This window comes from Agelaius tricolor, unplaced genomic scaffold, assembly GCF_023055355.1.
Source record: "Agelaius tricolor isolate 1412-34295 unplaced genomic scaffold, bAgeTri1.0.p SCAF_71, whole genome shotgun sequence".
NCBI classification, from domain to species: Eukaryota; Metazoa; Chordata; class Aves; order Passeriformes; family Icteridae; genus Agelaius; species Agelaius tricolor.
This window is the reverse complement of record NW_027269331.1, coordinates 1,002,766-1,023,897: the sequence shown is the minus strand read 5'-3', so window position 1 is coordinate 1,023,897 and position 21,132 is coordinate 1,002,766. Positions and strand designations below refer to the sequence as shown.

At 53.7% G+C, this 21,132-nt stretch overlaps 4 protein-coding genes across 5 annotated transcripts; 3 read left to right on the top strand and 1 right to left on the bottom strand.

Annotated features, from left to right (window-relative positions):
* The first annotated feature begins 502 nt into the window (after positions 1-502).
* On the top strand, positions 503-5,237 carry MRPL48 (mitochondrial ribosomal protein L48). Its single transcript, XM_071417885.1, has 9 exons — positions 503-803; positions 1,499-1,551; positions 1,784-1,821; positions 2,110-2,195; positions 2,808-2,980; positions 4,042-4,144; positions 4,623-4,712; positions 4,803-4,878; positions 5,130-5,237. Exons 1-8 carry the CDS (start codon positions 786-788, stop codon positions 4,875-4,877), a joined length of 636 nt encoding a protein of 211 aa, XP_071273986.1. The 5' UTR covers positions 503-785; the 3' UTR covers position 4,878; positions 5,130-5,237.
* Positions 5,238-5,979: 742 nt separating this feature from the next.
* COA4 (cytochrome c oxidase assembly factor 4 homolog) lies at positions 5,980-6,566 on the bottom strand. Its single transcript, XM_071417886.1, has 2 exons — positions 6,480-6,566; positions 5,980-6,331 (listed from the first exon to the last, which is right to left on the bottom strand). The coding sequence occupies exon 2, from the start codon at positions 6,323-6,325 to the stop codon at positions 6,080-6,082; it is 246 nt and encodes an 81-aa protein (XP_071273987.1). The 5' UTR covers positions 6,326-6,331; positions 6,480-6,566; the 3' UTR covers positions 5,980-6,079.
* A 24-nt stretch (positions 6,567-6,590) lies between these two features.
* PAAF1 (proteasomal ATPase associated factor 1) lies at positions 6,591-16,418 on the top strand. Of its 2 annotated transcripts, XM_071417883.1 has the most exons (12): positions 6,591-6,689; positions 6,767-6,807; positions 7,198-7,301; positions 7,623-7,712; positions 11,762-11,860; positions 12,463-12,613; positions 13,655-13,849; positions 14,178-14,269; positions 14,555-14,670; positions 15,273-15,355; positions 15,591-15,673; positions 16,005-16,418. In XM_071417883.1, the coding sequence occupies exons 1-12, from the start codon at positions 6,643-6,645 to the stop codon at positions 16,080-16,082; spliced, it is 1,179 nt and encodes a 392-aa protein (XP_071273984.1). In that variant the 5' UTR covers positions 6,591-6,642; the 3' UTR covers positions 16,083-16,418. The 2 variants fall into 2 exon arrangements, with proteins under 2 accessions (XP_071273984.1, XP_071273985.1); XM_071417884.1 differs by lacking the exon at positions 13,655-13,849.
* Positions 16,419-16,603: 185 nt separating this feature from the next.
* On the top strand, positions 16,604-20,503 carry DNAJB13 (DnaJ heat shock protein family (Hsp40) member B13). The gene is made up of 8 exons (XM_071417897.1): positions 16,604-16,727; positions 17,271-17,374; positions 17,601-17,762; positions 18,092-18,249; positions 18,933-19,046; positions 19,689-19,802; positions 19,889-19,965; positions 20,294-20,503. Exons 1-8 carry the CDS (start codon positions 16,660-16,662, stop codon positions 20,445-20,447), a joined length of 951 nt encoding a protein of 316 aa, XP_071273998.1. The 5' UTR covers positions 16,604-16,659; the 3' UTR covers positions 20,448-20,503.
* The last annotated feature ends 629 nt before the right edge of the window (positions 20,504-21,132 follow it).

Below are 21,132 nucleotides of genomic sequence, written 5' to 3'. Positions count from 1 at the left end.
AGCCAGGAGGAGAGAAAGGAAATGAAGATTTGTGTGGGAGAGGCACGAGGGACACGAGGTGGGTTTCCCTGAGCCAACTCCAGACTGTCAGGCCCAGTGGGCAGAGGACCACAGGCCCATCTCTGCCCAGGCAGACCCCCTGCCCACCTGCTCTCCCACTGGGAAATCAGAGAGGAGGTCCCCGCCAGCCCAGCCCTCCTACGCCTAGATTTCGTGATTATGTTTTTTAAGCGATACCAAAGGCCCACGCAAATGGCCGCCGGGCCGCCACACTCAAGGTGGCCGCTGCCCCACGCTGGGGCGGGGCCGGGCACCGCCCTCAGCCCTGCAACGTGGCCATGCCACACTCAAGATGGCCGCCGCGTTGTGATTGACGTGGATGGAGGCCAATCAGCGTGCGAGGACGGGCGGGAGCAGGGCCGTGATGGGCGGGACGCTCGGTGGTAGGCGCAGGGCAGGGTGCGCTGTGCAGTCGCTGCCGCGTGGCGGCGCTGCCCACCGCGTGTTGGCAGGCAGGAACGAGGTGTCCGCCATTAGTGCCCCCACCCCCGCGTCCTTCCCGCTGCCTCCTTCAGGACGCCAGGGCCCCGCCAGTACCGCGGGTTGTCCAAAAGTTGTTGCCTACGGGAATTGTCGGTGGGCGGAGCGGGGAGCTGTCCGAAAATTAGAATTCCCGGGAGGCGTCGGTGGGCGGAACGCGGGGAGCGAGCCACGGGGGAGCTGGATGGGGGAGTACCGAGGCACTGAGGGGGAACGCTTTAAGCGACGGACCGCGGCGCCGGAAGATGGCGGCGGTGCCGAAGGTACCGGGATGGCCACGGGGAAGGGGAGCGGGAACGGGGAAGGACGCGGGGACAGAGGGGAGGGGAGGAAAGGAACAGGAACGGAGGAGTAGCCTTGGTCCCTGGGACAGCTGAGGCAGCCCCAGCCCTGCTGCTGGAGGCCCTGATCCGACCCTGGTTTGGTTTCGGAAGGAAGTGTGGAGGTGATCCTGAGGGGGTCCAGACCTTGAGATCGTGCTCTGGATCTGTCTTGGTGCTCCTGGACCAGGAGCTGAGACACCCACACACCCCTGCTGCCCATCCTCACACCCCCAATTCGATTGCAACCCTCGTCTCCGTGGTCCCTGCCAGATCCCTGTCCCTCTACACGGGGACATTTGGGACATCGGCTTTTATCCCCCACCCTGGTTTGGCGACAACAATGCTCTTTGCCCGGTGGATGAGCTGTTTCCTCCATCCATGTGGAGGTGGGACAAGCACGAGGGTTGTTCATGGCCTATCCAATCATGTCCCTGGGAGTGGTGTCCAAACGCTCCTGGAGCTCGGTCAGGCTGGTGCTGTGCCCAGCACCCTTGAGGGAAGAACCTTTCCCTGATCTCCACTTAAACCCCTCCAGACACAGCTCCAGCTCTTCCCTGGGTCCTATCCTAGAGGTGGAGTAACCTGGAGAAAATTCCCAGCAGATCTGCCACCCTGCTGTGTTTTAACCCCTGCAGGTGCTGTGCTCAGAGAAGGGAGTGTTGCTCAGGCAGATGTTGGCCCTCAGCAGGTGAGAAAACATACAGGACCAAAAATTTGCCTTTTTTTCCCCTTTTTTTGCCAAATCTTCTAACAGTGGAGGTAAGACTTTGAGCTGGAAGCTGGAAGGCCTGTGGGATGGGGAAAAGGGGGAGTCTGTGCTGATGGGATCAGGCTGTGCCTTTGCAAAAGGGCATTGGCCACATGTTTTTCCATAACTGAGGGAAATCAGAGTTATTAATGATTATCTTTTTTTCCTACAGAGCAGCAACAGCCAGAGAAAACCTTCTGTGTGCTGCAGGTAAGGTCTGTTGTCAATCTAGTTTTGAGGCAAAAATTCACTTCCCTCAAATAAATATTAAACTTTGGAGCATTTGTGTTGCATTTTGGGGTTTTTTTTAGCCACTTTTGGACTGGCTAAATAACCACAGCAAGTGCTCTGCCACTTCCATTTTTTTTCCAGCATTTTCTTATTTTTTGCCGTTTTGGTTAAGCAGGTGGTGTTATGTGATGATAATTTGGGGCTCTCAGGGCACCTGCAGATGTTTGTTTGCAGCTGGAAACAAGTTTGCTCTGCTTTAATTTTCAGGTGATGCACTCCTGGCTTCCCACAGATCCTACAGGTCCCGACCTACACATGGAATTGGGAGGTTTAAATACCTGCTCCCAAAGGAGGTAGGCAGAAGGACTTCCCAAGGTGATCCTGAAGCATGTGGATGTCCCATCTCAGAAGGCCAGGCTGGATGGGGTTTGGAGAAGCCTGGAGTAGTGGAAGGTGTGCCTGCCCATGGCAGGGGGCTGGAATGGGATGAGATTTAAGGTTCCTTCCAATCCCAGTTATTCCATGATTCTATGAAATACCCACTCACCACACTGCAGAAATGCTTCCTTTTGTCCAGCACATTCCAGCTTTGGAAAGGAGGAACCTCCTGAGGTTAATTAATAATTCAGTTTAAGGTTAATTAATAGTTAAATTTAACACCTGAATGTTGTGAGCAGTTCTCACTTGCATGGAACCTTTTCACACTCCCTGAGATTTGTAAAGACATCCATTTCTGTGCAAGGAGGAAACAACAAGAAGTCAGCTGCCTTTTAGGCAGGAACTGAAATTAACAGCAGGTTTATTTCTACTGGTTTTACTCCTTTCTTTCTTCCTGTGGGAGAAATTAATCACAGCACAAGTGTGTTTTGTGTGTGAGGCCACCCGAGAGCTGAGCCTTTATTCCCAGCATTGCTCAAACCAGATACTCTCTACTTTATCTTGTTGTATTTTCTTTTGGAAAACAGGTTCCAAAGAGGAGAAAGGAAAAGGTGCAGATGAAAGAGATCAGTGCTGGCACCGAGTACCAGTATGGAGATATCAACATCCAGATGACTTCCCATGACCTGTGCCTGGTGGAGCACTTTGCTCAGTATGTGCACAGGCTCTGCAACCGCCTCTCCATCCGGGTCAATGAGAGGTAGGAGGAAATCTGTCCCTCTGGAACATGGCCCCCTGCACATCAGGGCACACTCCAGTGTCCCTGAGGGATTCCCATTTGGGTGTCAATCCAGACCTCTCACCTGCCCTGCGTGCTCCTTTTGTCTATCTTCTCAATTTTGGATGCTTTATTTAGAAGCACTGAATTTTTCAGGCACTGACTTGAGCAGATTCCAAGGAAAAAATGGCTGTTACACCTCCTTCCTCTGAGGAAAAGGCTTTAGGCCTGTGGGTGCAGAGCCTGGGAACTGCTGACATTTGCTGATGCTTTTCCTTCATGGTTTGTGATCCAGGCTCTGCATGCCTGGAACTGGAATGAGCTTGGGAAAGCCCTGAAGGTGCTGGGTGAACTTCCTGCTACTTCAGTTTAGGAGGAGAGGATGCTCCAGGAGTTCTCCAAACCAGGAGTATTCCAACACCCACTCCACTGAGGAATGTCAGGCAGCCCCTTGGTGCCTGAAGTGCTCCCAGGGAGCTGCAGGCACTGGAAATAAAACCACTGGGGACTCTCTAAAATGAGTGTGCTTTTCACTTGTACCCTCTGAGGTGCCTCAGTGTGCAGAGAAAGAAAGGATTAGCCCTTCAGGATGGGAATTGAGGGGAAAAGGTGGGCAGTAGGATGGAGCTTGGATATGGGGATGAGGAAACTGAGGTCTCTGAGCACTGAGCAGTCTGATCAGTCACATTCCCATTAAATCTGAGGTGCAAACATATTTTGAGTGGTGCATTGCAGCAACAGATTTAAGCTATCTCCCAAAAGACAAAATAAGTCAGAACTGTTCCTTTTCTTGAGCTGTGAAGAAGTTAAAAGTTCTCAGGCTGGTGCTTGTAGCTAATCCAGGTTTTTGCTGGCAGAGCTTCCTCCTTATCTCCTTCCAGCAAAACACCCGGCCTCTGCCAGCACCTGATTTGCAAGATACCTCCTTTGCATAATTAATTTCTGCTGCCAAGTTAATCTCCTTGCCCATTCTCTGCCGGGGAGGGTGATTCATCCCTGCAAATACCCTGCCTGTCCTGAGCCCTGTCCTCTGGCTCCTGCAGCTACGCCATGCCCACCAAAACCAACGAGGTGCTGTTCCTGGAAGAGAGGGGATCCAAAATGCAGCTGGATGCAGTCCTTACCACCCACCAGAGGGTTGTCCAGGTAGGAGCTGGGATCCCATCACAGGCTCCACAAACCTCTCAAATTTTGGCAATTTGGGCAGAAATGGAAGCAAAAAGTCTGGTTACGTTTTCTGCTGAGTGTTGCTCCTAAACTAGAAGCCCAGGAGGATTTTCTGGCTCTGTGTTTCAAGCAGAAGATTTATTATCTATTTTCTGCTGAGTGATTGATATGAGGGGTAGAAGAGTCATGTTTGGGGATGGGTGGGGGCAGAAACTCCCAGGGATGGATGGGATATTGGGAAGGAATACGTGAAGAGTGGGGAGGCCCTGGCACAGGGTGCCCAGAGAAGTTGTGGCTGCCTCGTTCTTGGGGGTGTTCAAGGCCAGGCTGGAACAACCTGGGACAGTGAAAGGGGTCCCTGCCCATGGCAGGGCTGGCACTGGATGATCCTTAAGGTCCTTTCCAACCCAGAGTCTCTGGGATTGTTCTCCTGCAGCTCTGTCATTTCTGCTTTCAGATCCGCGGTTTGAGCTCCACGTTTGCTCCCATCCTGCTGGAAGTCATTCAGAACAGCCAGCCTGAGGGGGTGCACCTGCTGATGAAACAGGTATGGTTGCACTTCCCAGTGCTTCCCTTTAGGAAGCAGGGAAAGGGTTTGTGTGATCCTGAATTATGGTGGTTTTCCCTCCCTCCACAGCACACAGAAGCTGATTTCAAGAGCCGGCTGAAGTCTCGACCAGAGCTGGAGGAGCTGCTGGCAGAGATGTCCTGAGGTGAGGAGCAATGTGCTGCCATTCATGGGCTGTTCCAGCCTCCAGAGGGTGCTCCCATGAGCTCTGCACTGATAACTCTGAATTGGGAGGAATTCCCACTGTTGGCAACCAGCTTGTCTCAATAAGAATAAACAATGTGTTTATATCTCACTGGTTTGTACTGGGAGCAAAGATGCCACAATGGAATGTGGGCTTGCTTTCCTTCAGTTGTTTTTGTTTTTTTTAATTCCTGCCTATTTAGGTTTTGATAGGTGGGAATTTCTGCAGAAATCTCTGTGCATGAATAATGCTGTGCTGCAACAATCCTGGGAATTGTTATAACCAAATTTGATGGATGCCAAGAGAAACTGTTCCAGAGACTGACTGGTTTGTTTGGAGGCTTTTTCTCTCCCTTTCTAAAGACCAGCGTGTGAAAAATAGGGAAAGTAACTCATTTATTTACACCCTTCCCCCAAACGGGCTGTCCAGGTGTTGCTTGTGCTTCCATGCCCAGCCTCTTGGTATTCCCAGCATCCACATCCCTGGGAAATAGCCTGGAACCTTCCTTCTGACAAAAGCCATGCAAAAACCAATTTTATTTTCTTTCTCATGGCTTATTTGCCAGCAGGTGGTGATCAGATAAGAATCCCTTTTTCTCCCATTCCTAATTTTCCTGTGGCTTCCCAGGAGATCCCATCCTGTGGGACGTGAGGTTATCACTGCTGGGAAAAGCCTTAGGATGGCACAGAGAACATGGAGTAAAATCCATGGCAAAGCTGTTCTGGAGCCAAGACACAGCCTGAGTGCTGTGAATGCTCCTGGATTGGGACATTTTGGGCTGGAAATGCATAACCACAGAACCCTTTTGGTTGGAAAAGACCTGGAATCATTGAGTCCAAGCTATGCCCAGTCCCCACCTTGCCATAAGCCTAGAGGACCGAGTGCCATGTCCAGCCATTCTTGGACACCGCCAGGGATGGAGGACTCTAAACCTCTCTGGGCAGTCCCTACAAATGGAAATTTCTTTCCATGAAGAAATTCCTCCTGATGTCCCACCTGAATGTACCATGGCACAGCTTGATGCTGTATGCTCCAAACCCTCTCCCACTGGCACACACCAAGTGACAAACTCCAGATTTATTTCCCAGCAATTCCACCTGGCTTTCCAAGCAGTTGGATAAAAACCAAGCCGGGAAGGAGGGGTCTGTCTGTCCGGGCGGTGTCAGTCCGGGGGCTGGGCCGGGCCGGTGCCGCGCTGCCGCTGCTGCTGCCGCCGGGCCATGCAGGCTCCGAAGGCGCGGACCTGCTCCTGGCAGTGCCGCCAGTCCCGCCGCTCGGCCATGCACTCCTGCAGCTGCCGGTGCTGCTCCAGGCAGCCGCTCCGCGCGATCCTGGCGTCCAGCGGGTCCTCGCCTTCCTCCTCCGCCGCCGCCGCCGTGCCGCTCCAGCCGTGCCCGGCCTTCGCCATGGGGCGCTGCGGGCGGGGCAGGCGGCCGTGTCCTACGGGGGTACCTCACCCCAGCCCTGGGTGCCCAGCGCCCTCCTCCCTTCCCAAGGGTCCCCATTCCCAGGGATCTCCAGTCCCCTCCCTCCCTCCCCACCCATGGGTGCAGCCCCCGTACCAGCGCAGCGCGGTCCCTTTAAGGCGGGAGCTCGGCTCGGCACTTCCGGGACGTGGCAAGGCCGCGGCGGCGCTCGCTGATTGGCGAGTTCCTCATCTTTCCGCTCGCGCGGGGGTCGACGGGAAGTAAGGAGGCGGAAGTGTGTGCGGTTACCTCGGCAAAGATGGCGGCGACGCTGCGGATCCAGAGCGATTGGAGTCGGGCGCTGAGGTGGGAACGGTCCCTTTCTTTGTCCTTGTCCTTGTCCCGCTCCCTGCCCCGCTCACTGCCGCTTCTTCTCTCTGCAGCAGGGACGAGGGCGAGGCATGGCTGAGCTGCCGCAGCCCCGGTGAGTGGCCTGAAGAGGCCTCGAAGGAGGCGTGAGGGTGAGAAGGGATCATGGAGGATCGAGAGGGTTCTGGGGGTGAGGGGTGTTTAAAGAGCAGAAACGGATGGGGGTGGCCGGGGGACCCTTTGGCATAGGGGCTGGTGGTGGGATGTGTTAGCGGGGAATGGGGCTGCTGGGGTGCCCTGTGGTCCTTTGGTTTAAAGGGGCTGGGGTGGTTTGGGGATCCCTTTGGTTTTAAAGGGACTGGGGTCACGTAGGGATCCTGAGGGCGTCAGGAGGGGATGGCGGTGTCTGAGCTCCTTGTGGGTGAGGGAGGTTGGGGTTCCTCTGAGTTGGGAGGGGCGTTTGGGGTCCCTGAGGGTGCTGGGGCTGACGGCTGCTGTCCCCCAGGGAAGGCCACCCTGTATGGCAGCGTCACCCGGCGCGGGCTCAGCTCCGACGGCGTCCCAGACATCGTGGCCTCCGAGGGATTCGTGGTCGGGGAAGTCACCAAGGTGCCAGGGCTGGGGGGAGAGGGGTTGGTGACATTTCCTGTACATAAATGGGCTGCTCTGACAGCCTAAGCTGTCACCCATTCCCTGCACAGTCCTGCCCTGCTGTGCAGAGAGCCCTGGAGCTGGTCCCCACCTTCCCACCAGGAGCAGCCATCCCTTCCCACCTGCATCCTGAGGACATGAGCCCCACACTGACCCTCCCATCAATTTTCAAACTCTGGGATCCCACAGCTTCATCCAGTCCACAGTTCTACCTCGGCAACCTCTGTTTCAGGACTAACAGCACTTCTAATTCCTTTTTTTCCTTATTTCCCCTCCTAGAAAAGCATCCTCATTTCTTGTCCTCAGGAAAATGTATCCACAAAGTTCCTGGCTCCATACACAAGTTTTTGCAGGATTCATCAGAAAAGTGTGAGTAGCTTTGTGGGGTGGGAATCTCTGGGTGTGGCTGGCAATTCTCACAATCCCTGTCTGTGGTGTCCTCGTAGTGAGGGGTGGCCTGGAGTGTGGATCTGGGTGTGAGGGGTTGCAATGGAGATGGAACTTGTGGTTTGGGGATGGTGTTCCCACTGAAACACCCTGGACCACGTGCCACACACTCCTTCCCCACTCCCCCTGCAGCAAATGGGGATTGGAGGCACAAAAACAAAGATCAGGGTTGAGATAAAACAATTTACTGAGAAAAACAATGGAATAAAAAAAGCAACAGTAGCAACAGCATTAATTAATCAAATTTACAGGACAGGGAAGAGATCTGCTCACCACAAGGAACACAAAACCCATGCAATATCCCAAATGTGCTTCTCCCTGCTCCTGTAAAAATTAACCCAGAACCAGGACATTGCCCACCCCTCATTCTATCCCATCTACTCATGCTCAGATCCCATACCACCCAATTATGTCTGTACACAAAAAAGCACAGGAATTATTCCCTTACTCAAAGGCAGTCCCTCCTAAATGTCTCAGGATACGAGTTCATATCCATTATACTGCTTTTCCTTGTCCCCAGTGGATTTCCAACCCCTCTCATTGGTATCCAGGGGCTTTTTTAGCTGACTTTGAAATTCTTCTGATTTTTCTTCTGCTGCCATTTTTTCACTTGTACTTCTGAGCCTTATGAAATCAGTCCAGTCCATTCTTTAAGACCTTGGTCTGTTCAGCACTTTTCTTCTAAATCCCTGATCTTTTCCAAGGCCTGGCTTTGTGAGGCTGTGAATTGTTCCGTGCAGGGGTGGCTGCAGGCAGGACAGCGTAGTCACGGCAGATGGGGCAGGTGCTGGAATGCTCCAGGAGCCAGGTCCTGATGCACTCCCTGTGGAATTCGTGCCCACACTCCAGCTCACATGCGCTCCTGCCCAGCTCCTCGTGGCATATCGTGCAGGGATCATCACCGCAGGCTGCCTGTTCCCTGGGCTGCGTTTCCACATAGGAGGAGCTGTCCTGGGCTGGGGAAGAGGGTTTCAGTCCGTAGTCCCAGATGAAGGCCTTTAATTTGAGCACCTTTAGGTTCCTGTTCCACGCGATCGACGACAGCGCCTTGGCGTAGAGCGGCGGCGCGCTCCTCCTCAGCGCCTGCCACGTGTCCCAGGTGCAGCAGGCTCTGTCCAGGTCATCCAGACACCGACTGTTCTGAGTGTTCCCAAAGAGTATGTCAGCCATGGACAGCTCTGTCAGGTACTGCACCCCTTCCAGCCTGGTGCTCCAGCTGTCCCGCCGCAGCAGCAGCTCCTCCGCTGTGTACGCTGCCCTCACGCTCCCCACCAGGCGCATCCACAGGCTGTGCCTTCCCGTCCTCCTCCCGAGCCCCCTGTCGATGGCCACGTCCTGGGACAGGCAGCCCAGCTGCTGGGCTTCAGAGCTGTCCAGCCACACGTCCACGTGGGCCCCTGCAAACCAGCACTCGTACAGCCAGAGCAGCAAGGACTGATCCGCACGGCGCCTGAAACGCTCTCGGACTGACTGCAGCTTACGCTGGGATTCACGCATTATCTCTGCCTCTGCCTCTTCCTCCTTTTCTGAGGACTCTTCCTCTTCTTCTGAGGACTCCTCCTCCTCTTCATCATCTTCATCCCTCACTAAGGAAACTAATTCAGTGTTGGATGTGTTCTGTTCAGGAGCGACTGCTCCCAGCATGGGTTGTTCCTCTGGTGCAGCTGCGGTTTGAGTGGCCATGGTGCTTGTTGGTCTGTTTTCCTCCTCCTCTTCCTCCTGAGAGGGCTGGCTGGTATCCAGCAGTGTCCGATACAGAGTAGCCAGGGCCCAGCAGAGTGCTGTAAGTTGCTCCTCCCTGGAACCACGGCAGCGTTTCTCTTTCAGGTATTCTGCCACTTTAACAGGGTCCTGTATTTGTTGAGGGGTGAACCTCCAAACCACTGGAGCCGAATACTCCTTCAAAACCTGGCCAATTTTCTCCCACCTTCCCTGCCACTCATCATTATCCACTCTCTGAAAGACCCTCCCAGAAATCTCTTTTGTAACTCTGAAGATGAAGTAGACCATAAGGGTGATGTAGACCAGAGGGAGAAGATACAGCAGACAGAACGACAATGTGCTTTCTTCTGTATTCGGAGGCAGCTCAAAAGGGGCTTTAAGAGGCTTAAAGGAGTTAAAGGAGGTGAAAAGGTTGTGAAAGTATTCGTCCCCCGTTCCCCCCACAGACTGGGAACCATTATTAATGATCTCCTGGAGGTAGCGTATAACCTTACAAGTTGATACCACAAAATCCATGCACATAAGAATCTTGAACCATCTCTCTAAACTGTTGAAGTGCATTATCAGGACCACACAGGGAAATATAAACCTGTACAGGTACCACTCCACAAAGAGCTGACTGAGCCACATCGTTACCAGCGACGGTACCTAACACACCAAACACTCAGCTCAAACTTGCTTCCAACCCGCTGCGGGCAGAGCTGTCCTTATCTCGACCCTTGGTGCCGCACGATGGGTGGTTTGGGCTTGGTGTTCCCGAATTTAGCGTTCTCACGCTAAGCTCGGTGGGAGGCTGCAGCGGGAACCGGGGCACGAAGGCAGCGACTCACTGGGAACAGCAATGGGACAGGGATGGACCGCGGGAGCCCGGCCGGAGAGAAGGGAAGCGGGAAAAGCGGGACTTTTTCCCGCCGCCGCACGGAGAGGTGGGAGCGGGGAGCATCATCCTCCTCCTGGCCCTGCCCCTCCTGCTGTTGGGAAACTTAACCCTGTCCTGGCTGGAGCCCGTCTGCGTTTCTTATTCCTCTCCATGGGTTTTACCGCTGTAGCGGTTTTTTCTTTTTTTCCCCACCCCAGCCTGAAAATTCAATTTAAAAAATGCAATGCAAGTGCAGCTCACAGAATTCCTAATGTCGGAAAAGACCTCTGAGATCACCGAGTCCAAGCTGTGCCTGGTCCCCACCTTGTCATCAGCCCAGAGCACTGAATGCCACGTCCAGCCCTTCCTTGGACACCTCCAACCCTCCCTGGACAGTGCCTTCCACTGTTTAAAACCCTTTTCCATAAGGAAATTCCTCCTGATGTCCACCCTGGCCCGACCTGAGGCCGTTCCCTCTCCTGTCCCTGTTTCCCCCTGGCTGTCCCCCTGTCAGGAGTTGTGCAGAGCCACAAGGTCCCCCCTGAGCCTCCTTTTCTCCAGGCTGAGCCCCTGCCCAGCCCTCTCAGCCCCTTCCCAGCTCCATTCCCTTCCTATAGTAAAACAGGGTGTCCCCGATGAAAGAAATGATTGGTATCTGACTCTATCGATTTAGAATGCTGAACAATTGTTTTATTAAAACTCAATTATGTAACATTATACTACAGAGAATACTAAAGAAAAACCCCTGAGTGTCTTGAGCTAGCTGGGACACAGCTTTGACTCAACAGGCTAACAACTATCACCAGAATCCAATTAGGAACTCTCTTCAGCTAAACAATCTTCCTAATGCATTTCACCTGTGCAAACAGGAGCAGCAAGTAGGGCTAAGAATTGTTTTCTCTTCTTCTCTCTGTGCTCCTCTAGGAAAAACCTGGGAGAGAGAATTATCTCTCTGTTCACCTTCCCTGGACAAGCTCCAGCCCCTCTATGTCCTTCTTCTGGGGGGCCCCATTTCATACAAAGAGCTAGTTTTGGTTCAGGGCTTCAGCAAATTTAGGCTGTGAATTTGGCTTCATAAATACCTCAAACTGTGTCTTGTGGGCTTGTGGGTCAGGCCAGTTACTCTGAGCTGTTTTCTCATTTCTCATCTGTTTACAGGACCTGTTAGAAAAGTCCAGATTTCTCTTCCACCTGGACTACAACTGCTGCTTGTGCAGGCTTCTGCCTCAGCATTCCTTTTTCTCCTTGCCTTGCAGAGCCACAGGCAGGGAGAAAACTTAGCAGGTCTCCCCCTAGGGAGGAGACCTAGGACAGGACTAGGCTCTTGAGCAGAAATATTTATATACAGAATTATATAAAGATAATTCTTGGTGCTTTTACCTTCCTGCAGATTACCTGCCTTGATATTTCCAGTGGTGGAGGACTTGGAGTGTCTACCAGCACAGATGGGACCATGAAAATATGGCAGGCTGCAAATGGAGAAATAAGAGTAAGAACATCTGGCTTGGATGTTTTTGTGTTGTCTGTGACATTCCCGAAGTCCTGAAGGCCATGACTGTGGTCAGGCTGTGCACACCCTGTGAGGAATCTGACTTTAAGTTGGGAATCTTGGAGGCTTTAAGTCAAATCTGTTGGAAAAGGTGGCTTCTCCCAAGGGGGATGTTGCTCAGAGAGGTACTCAGGACTAACAGTTCACTGACAGTCCCTATCCTGCATGGGAAGAAGGATTTTGGTGCTGGATTAGCTACATCCTGGCTTGTGGCCTTCCCAGTAAAGGGGGAAAGCTCCTTCTTGTGGAGCTTGACCTGTCAGCTCCCTGTTTGGCAGAGGATAAAGACATTTAACCTGTATTTAGAAGCAAATGTATTAACTTTTGCTGTGTAATGAGCTGCTCACATGGTAGAGGGAGCCCCAAAGTCACCCCTTTGTCCCAAATTCAGAGCAGTCCATTCCAGCAATCCAGAGCCAGAGGATTTGGGTTTAATCCTTTGCCCACGTGAGAATGCCAAGTTTTCCAGGGTCATGACTCAACAACTGCTCGGCACGAGGACGATGACAATGGAACTAGCACGTAGTTCTTTGTTTTTCCAGAGACTTCTGGAAGGCCATGTGTATGATGTGAATTGTTGCAGGTTTTTCCCATCGGGCCTCGTGGTTCTCAGTGGGGGAATGGATGCCCAGCTAAAGATCTGGTCAGCAGAAGATGCCAGCTGTGTAGTAACATTTAAAGGTCACAAAGGAGGTACAGAGCCCTTGAAATGCTTCATTTGCTGTATGTGTACTTGCCTTGCACATCCAGGGCTGATGTCCAGTCTGCAGCCTGCTGCACTCTGTGTTTCATGTCTGGAATGTGGCATCAGATGCCCCAAACTCTACCCCAAATTCTCTCTTCCCTGAGCTGCCAATTGCTCTGTCCAGGCTCTGGTTTTCCCTGTCCCATAAGGTGCTGAGCTTCATTGAGAGGTTAATAAACCCCGTGTCTGGCTGCCCTAAACTTGATTAACTCAAAACCCCATCTTGTGCTGAACCTGGCTTTGTTCTTACATTATTTGGGGGTTGGAACTTGTTCCTCAAGGTCCCTTCCCACCCATGCCATTCCAAAATCTGTTTGTGGGCATTAAAAATGCTTTTGCAGCCGTGTCCCCTAACCAAACCAGATGGTGTGGCAGAACCTTGGTGACAGTGACACTGCCAGTCACTCTCCAGGTGACCTTAGCCACTCTCATTCCTCCAGCCCAAACTGCTGCAGTCTGTTTGCTTGGCTCATCCTGTCCTTTGAGCTTCTGTAGGAAAAGTGCCAATTAAATCTCCTGACCACCTGGCTGTTCTCTGCTAAGAAAACCACTGTCATTTTTCAGATCCAAATTTGAGAGTAAAATAAAGTAGTTAAGGGATCTTAGTGCCAGCAGACCCTGCTCTTTGGACGTTGCTGTAGCTGGACAGCAGGGATGCTGCTTTTGGGATTATCCAGGGGTGGAAATGAGAATGTTTAAAAATGCCAGGCTCTTTTCTGCCCAGATTAGAGGTTAATTTTGTGTGGCACCAGCTCAGGCTGAGGCGAGCTGTTGCTGATCATTTGATTGATAATATCTTCCCTTTGTGCCAGATGGTGGCTCCACTCTGTGGGGTTTTCTGGGAGCTGCTGCCTTCCACAGGCACCTTTTTCTAGGAGCACAACTTGTCACTGTCATTTTGCTGTCACTGGGGACGGTGGCCTGGAGTTGAGCTTGGGGAATGGGCTGCTTTCTGCGTCTGTCTGAGCAGAGTGTTTGCTGTCACACAGGTATCCTGGACACTGCCATTGTGGATCGGGGCAGGAACGTGCTGTCCTGCTCCAGGGATGGCACTGCCCGTCTCTGGGACTGTGGCCAGTCCTCCTGCCTGGGCACCATCGCCGACTGCGGCTCGCCCGTCAACGGCATCGCCCTGGGCGCTGCTGACGGCTCCCTCAACCTGGGCTCACCTGAGAACCCTCCCAGTAAGGCCTTTCCCTCAAAGCCCCTCATCTCCCTGGCCCAGCCTGCTTGGGTTTGGCCCCAGTAATCCCGAGTGTTGGGAGTGCTGCTCCATGCCCTTGTAGCACCATGGGAAGGCAGCAGAGCGCCCCAGTCCTGGGGGGAATTCATCCCTATCAACCTTCCTCACTACTGAGTGATGAAGAGTGAGCTCTGCGTCTTCTCTGGCCTTCCTGGTGTCCTGGGATCTGGAGGAATCTGGCCACAATTCAGCTGGGGTGATCCAAGCTGTTGGGTTCTGGTCCCACCAAGGTTTGTTGTGTTATTACCCGTTGTCCTTCTTTCTGCCAGGTGAACGTGAGGTGGGGACAGAAGGGAAAATCCTGCTGCTGGCTCGAGAGGACAAGAAGCTTCAAGGAGTGGGACTGCAGAGCAGGCAGCCAGTAAGGATCTGGGGCTGTCAGGGCACTGGGATGGGGAATTGAGCCAGATTAAACCTAAACTGGAGGAGAGGCCAAATCCTGGTGCAATAAAGGAATGCTCTCTCTCCTTCCTCCTGGATAGATTTTTATGTGAGGAGTAAGAATTGCTCAGGATTTTACTTGGGAACAGGGAAAACAGTATTTAAAATTAAACAGTAGCAGCTGCACTGTCTTGTAAATAAATGACTGCTTCCCTCTCGTGGGTGTCCCACGTGCCTGACACTTGGTTTGTTCCCAAATCCTCAGGTGTTCCTCTTCATTGGATCTGATGCCTTCAACTGCTGCACGTTCCTGTCAAGCACCTACATCCTGGCAGGCACTCAGGATGGGAACATCTACCAGCTGGATGTGAGAAACACAACGTGAGTGAGTCAGTGAGTGAGCGAGTGCGTGCCTGGGGCAAACAACCAGTGTTTGGTTGGAAAAGTGAGTGAGGCAGAGGGTGCTGTCAGGCAGTGCCACTTCCAAGGGGTGCATCCCATTGCATCCTGAGCCTCTTGCATTATGTTGATGTACTGCATTGTTATGTAAACATTTGCATAATTTTATATTTATATCATGCGTGCACGTACGTGTAGATAAATTGGGCAGAAAACTTCTTATCATCAATAATCCCCCCTCCCGTACTGCCCATTTCTTTTCCCTCATGTGGATCCTGATACCATATTTATCCTGATATTTGCCATGATCCTCATTCCAGCACAGGACTGGAACTGAGCTGTGGAGTTTTATTGCTGTTCCCTGCTAGCTCAGTCCATAGAAAAGAATGCTGGAATGGTTTGGGTTGGAAGGGACCTCAAAGCTCATCCATTCCCACCCCTTCCCATGGGCAGGGACACCTTCCACTGTGCCAGGCTGCTCCAAGCCCCATCCAGCCTGGCTTTGGACACTGCCAGGAATCCAGGGGCAGGCACAGCTGCTCTGGACAGCAATCCTCATCCCTTGTTTCTGCTCCTTTTCCTAGTGCTCCAATCCAGGTGATCCACAGGTCAGGAGCACCAGTGCTGTCCCTGCTCCCGTACCGAGATGGATTCATTGCCAGCCAAGGTAATTCCAGGGCTGTTTTGTGCCCCTAGAAATCCTGGGATCGAGTCAAGGAGCCTTGTGCTCCTTGGGCATTGTCCTCTTACCCCTTTGCTTGGGGATTTCCACCCTCCACATCCCTCATACCCCTCCAAAATCCCTCCAAGGAATGTCTCCCCCAATGGAGCCTTTTCCTTCTGGAATTTCCGTCTGAAATTAAGTGTAATTTCACTAATTGGCTGCTGTGCCTTCCTTGCAGGGGATGGCACCTGCTTCATTGTTCAGCAGGACCTGGATTATGTCCTGGATCTCACTGAGGCTGACTGTGACCCCGTGTACAAGGTGGGGAATGTGGGGTGTCCTGAGGAGAGGGTGGGCAGGGAAAGCTGATGCCAGGCAGGAGGCGCTGCCTTCACCTCAGGCAGAGGTTGACTTCTGAGCTTATCTTTGTTCTTTCTACCTGAATAATGCTGATATTTTGCATAAACCAATCCTGTGCAGAATTCCCTGGCTTTATCTCCGTTGTGCAGGAGCTGGCTGGAGTGGTAGAGTTGGAGCAGCTCTGTTCTTACAAAAAGTGTGGATAAAGGGTGCTGGGAGAATCCTGAGGGTAAAAGCAATGGTGTTCTGCCTGACCCATCTTGTTCTCTTTTTTTTTTTCCCCCTTCTTCAGGTGGCTTCTTGGGAGAAGGAAATCTACACGTGCTGCAGGGATGGGATAGTGAGGAGATACCAACTTTCTGACCTTTAGGTGTTTGGAGGGGCCAAAAAAGGAGAAACATGTGGGAAAGGCTCTTCCAAGCTGATTTTCCTGGGATGTGTGTGTACAAGTTTAAGGCTGTTGTCATGACCAGGCTCCATACACAGTGTTTTTGTAACAGGTCATATTTTTTCCTACTACACAACTGGGATCAATTTTTAATTTAGAGAGGATCTTGTGTTGCAGTGATGTTGTGGTTGCATTTCCAGTGCTGAAAATACGCTGTTTGTAGTGGGGGGAAATAAACAAATAAATAAAGGGGGAGAGAGGGTGCAGTGAAAGTGACTGTCACAGTATGGGGTGAAATAAACCGCTGCTTTGATAACACCTGTTATCAGCATTCCTTTTAATACGTGTTATATGTTAGTACATGTGTTATATGTTAATACATATGTTAATACATGTGTTTCCATGGAAACTTGGGGATTTTTTAAGAAAATAAGGAGGTGAGGGGTGAAGGATTGAGCGGGCCCCCCGCAGAGTGCGGAAGTGAGCGGAAGAACTACATTTCCCTTGATGCCCCGCGCGGCGCGGACCGGAAGTCTTGTCGCTATAGCAACGGGACGCCATGGGGCTGGACTACTACGCTGTGCTGGAGCTGGACCGCGGGGCCACCGCCGACGACATCAAGAAGGCGTGAGGGACCCCCGGGATCAGAGCGATCCCCTGGGCCGGGAGGCAGCCGGGGGTGGCTGTGCTTGGCCTTCCCCTGCCCCACCGAGGGGAAAGGGTCTGGGGCTGTGCGGGCAGCCCGGGCTGGATGTGGGAATGGAGGGGCCGTGGGGGTATTCTGAGGGCTGGAGCTCCTCTGCTCTGCTCTGCAGCCAGGCTGTGGGTGCTCACCTGGAGAGGAGAAGGCTCCAGGGAGAGCTCAGAGCCCTTGCAGGGCCTGAAGGGGCTCCAGGAGAGCTGCAGAGGGACTGGGGACAAGGGATGGGAGGCCAGGACACAAGGAATGGCTCCCACTGCCAGAGGGCATTATTATCCAGAGGGATATTGGGGGTGGTGAGGCCCTGGTACAGGTTCCCCAGAGCAGCTGTGGCGGCCCCTGGATCCCTGGAAGTTGCTCCAAGCCCTCTCCAGCCTGGGCTAGTGGAAGGTATCCCAGCCCAGGGCAGGGGCTGGGAATGAGATGGGCTTTAAAGTCCCCCTGAATCCAAACCATCCTGTGACCCTCAGCTATCGGACGTTGGCTCTGAAGTACCACCCGCTGAAATGCAAGGAGCCCTGGGGCCCCAAGAGGTTCCACCAGCTGGCAGAGGCCTACGATGTGCTCAGCGACCGTAAGTGGGACTGTCCCCCCTTCCTGGAGTGTCCCCCCTTCCTGGAGTGTCCCCCTTCCTGGAGTGTCCTGCTCCCTGCAGGACCAGCTCCTTTGTGACCCACAGCCCAGCTGGGAACTGGCACACACTTCCTGGGACCCCTCTTCTCTTTCTTCTGCACCCCAACAAAACCTGGATCTCAGGCTGGGGCTCTCCCCGGTTTCCCAACACTTCCTTGTTCCCTAAGCTATGAAGAAAGGCATCTACGACAAATTTGGGGAAGAGGGGCTGAAAGGTGGCATCCCCTTGGAGTACGCCAGTGACAACCCCTGGAGCGTGGGCTACGTGTTCCACAACAACCCTGAGAGAGTCTTCAGGGAGTTCTTTGGAGGGGACAACCCCTTTGCAGGTAGGCTGGGACACTCTGGGGCTCTGCCTGTGGCTGCCATCATTCTCCAGGAATGCTTCCCTGCCCAGCTGCCCTCAGGTCCCTCTGGTGCCTGGAGGGGAGATCCTGGCTTCCCCCAGGGAGGCCTGGAGGTGCATGCTCAAGCTGTCAGCTTTGCCCAGCTGCTCCTGAGACCCTTTCTGGGATTCCCATCCAGAAGAGGGATGAGGGAGGCCAGGCTGCCATAAACACTCCTGGAAAGAAGAAACCCTTGGGGTGGTTCTGGGTGGGAGGTGAAGAGCCCAGAGCTCTGAGCCCAGCGAGGGCTGTGTCCCTGCTCCCTCCCCCAGAGTTCTTTGCCGAGGATGGCTCGGAGGTGCTGCTGCCCTTTGGGGGGCCCCGGGGCCGGGGGGCCCTGCGCAGGGACCCCCCCATCGTGCGGGATCTCTACGTGTCCCTCGAGGACCTGTTCCACGGCTGCACTAAGAAGATCAAGATCTCCCGCAGGGTAGGCAGGGGCTCTGGGGCTGCATTTTGGGCTCAGCTCTACCCTCAGTGTGGGACACTGGGGATTTAGGGGTGGCCCTGCACCAGGATCTTGTGGCAGGCAGGGATTAGCACCAAACCCAGGAGCTGAACCAGTTTTTCCCCCCTGGCTTGGCAAAGGGAATTCAGCACGGGAGGCAATGTGGGAGCTGATCCCAGAGACGGGTGGAGAAGGAGCTCAGTGTGTTCTGGGCTCCCACAATTCCATTTTCACACTGCATTTTATCTCCTTTTTGTGCCCTTGGTGACCTCTGTCCCCTCCTTGTTGTCCCAGCCTCCTGGACCCAGCCCTGAGCCTCTCCTGCTCTAGGACATGAGGAAACAGCCTCAAGCTGTGCCAGGGGAGGCTTGGGTTGGATATTAGGGAAAATTTCTGCACTGAAAGGATGGTCAGGCATCGCAGTAGGCTGGAGTGGAGTCCCCATTCCTGGAGGGATTTAAAGCTGTGTGGTTGTGGCACTTGGGGATACGGGTTAGTGCTGGGGGAACATTGGACTCCATGACCTTGGAGGGCTTTTCTGACCTAAATGACCCCACAGTTCTATGGATCTGATGATTCCATGGATCTGATTCATGATCTGCCAGGCTCTGCCATTCAAGCCAGGCTTGCCCTTTGCTGCTGACCCTCCCTCCCTCTGTGCCCAGGTGATGAACGAGGATGGTCAGACCAGCACCATCAGGGACAAGATCCTGACCATCGACGTGCAGCCGGGATGGCAGCGTGGCACCAGGATCACCTTTGAGAAGGAAGGAGACCAGGTGAGCACAGAACCACACAATAGCCAGGTTTGGGAGGCACCCCTGGAGATCACCTCATCCAACACCCCTGCCCAGGCAGGAACCCATCCAGATGGGTTTGGGATCTCTCCAGAGAGGAGACTCCATGCCCCTCCTCAGCAGTTGATCCAGTCCTGTGTCCTCTCCATGGGAAAAGCTCCTCCATGAAGAAATTCTGGTTTCCCACTGCTGAGGGCACTTGGCAGCACGACCAACAGAAGCACTCTGAGGAGCCTGGATTTTCCTCAGAACAGATTAAAGAACAAAAAATTGAAAGGGCTGGTTTTCTTCCTGACAAAAACACAGTTTCAGGTTTGCCCTTGGCTGGGCAGGCATCTTGGATAAAAGATTCATTTTTCTCTTAAGGGAAGAAAATTCCTTTCCCTTCTCTCTAGCCAGCTGAAAACAGCAACGAAAGAGGAGCAGGAATTTGTGTCAGTTTTCCCTGTATGAAATAATTTTCAGGTTTCCAAGGACAGGTTGGATGTGGCTTGGGGCAGCCTGGTCTAGTGGAAGGTGTCCCTGCCCATGGCAGGGGCTGGAACTGGGTGAATTTCAATGTCACTTCCAACCCAGACCATCCTGGCATTCCATGATTCTGTGACCTCTTTCCCCCTCAATCAGGGCCCAAACATCATTCCAGCTGACATCACCTTTGTTGTCCAAGAGAAGCTTCACCCAAGGTTCAAAAGGATCGAGAACAACCTCCTTTATGTTGCCAGCATCTCCCTGGCGAAGGTAAAGGGCCCAGTGAGGGGACAGAGGGTCACCTTTGGGCTCTGGGGCTGCAGCAGCAGCTCCTGGTGGCCCTGCACGCCCGGCAGGCACTGACTGGATGCACCCTGGATGTGTGGACGCTGGATGGGAGGCTGCTCAACATCCCCATCAATGACATTGTGGAGTAAGTGCCAGGGGAAAATGGGCATGAGCGGGCACTTGGGAGGAGCTTGGGGTGCTCCAAAGCCTTTTCCAGCAGGTTTGGGGCTGCAGGAGGGGGAGGCCCACAGTGGGTGACTCTTCAGGTCTGGGGCCACGTTGCTGGGAGCAGAGGCAAGGAGAGGGCTGGGTGTGGGTGGATGAGGGTGGATGCTGGAGCCTGGAAGAGGAGGACGGGCTCTGGATGAAGCTGGAGGAGCAAATACCCTGAGGAAGCCACGTGGGGCTGGGGATCATGGCTCTGTGCTGGGATCATGCCACAGCTCCCCTCAGCCCCTCCCTTTGCTCGGCAGCCCCAAGTACTACAAAAAGGTGCCGGGGGAAGGGATGCCGCTGGCACAGGACCCGCAGCGCAAGGGGGACCTCTACATCTACTTCGACATCCTCTTCCCCAAGAGGCTCAGCCCTGAGGTGAAAAAACTCCTGAAAAGCATCCTCCAGCCCTAGGGATCTTCCCCCTCTCCCCCCTTCCTCATTCCCCCCAATAAATGGTTTTGGAGCCAGCACTGGGACTGGGCAGAAGTTATTCCAAATGCTGGGAACCCTAAGACACGGGATCACCCTAAAACAACAGCCCTGAGGCCTGGCCCAGGTCCAGCTGGATTTGTGGTCTCTGCTCTCCAGCTCCCACCCTGCAGACGCAGCTCTGCAGCCCTGAGGTGGCTGAGGGAGGATTTGGGGGGGATGCAGGGAGGGACCCGCGGCCAAGACCCTGCGCACCAGCATCAGTGCTTTATTTTCCCAATCCCAGAATCTGTCCCTGCTGAAGCTGAGCCCTGACAGCACAGGGAGAGGTCAGATAATCCGAGTGTTTTCCAACGGCACTCCAGGGCCGGGAGAGTGCCCTAAAACGGGGAGGAAACCCTAACCCTGCTGCGATCAGACCCCACAGGGGTGGGTTACTGCAAGTGCCAGTAAGGGATAATGGGAGGCTGTGCCGGGAAGGCCAGGACTGAAGGGAACATGCCAGGCTGTTAGAAACGTCATTTCCAGGGAGTAAACCTCAGCAGAGGGGACGGAGGAGCCCCGAGTGCCTGTGCCTGGCCCCACTCCCTGCTGTCCGCGGCGGGATCGCCCCGAGGGTCCCGGCCCCGCCGGAGCTGCAGTGCCGGGTCTGGCCACAGGAGGGCAG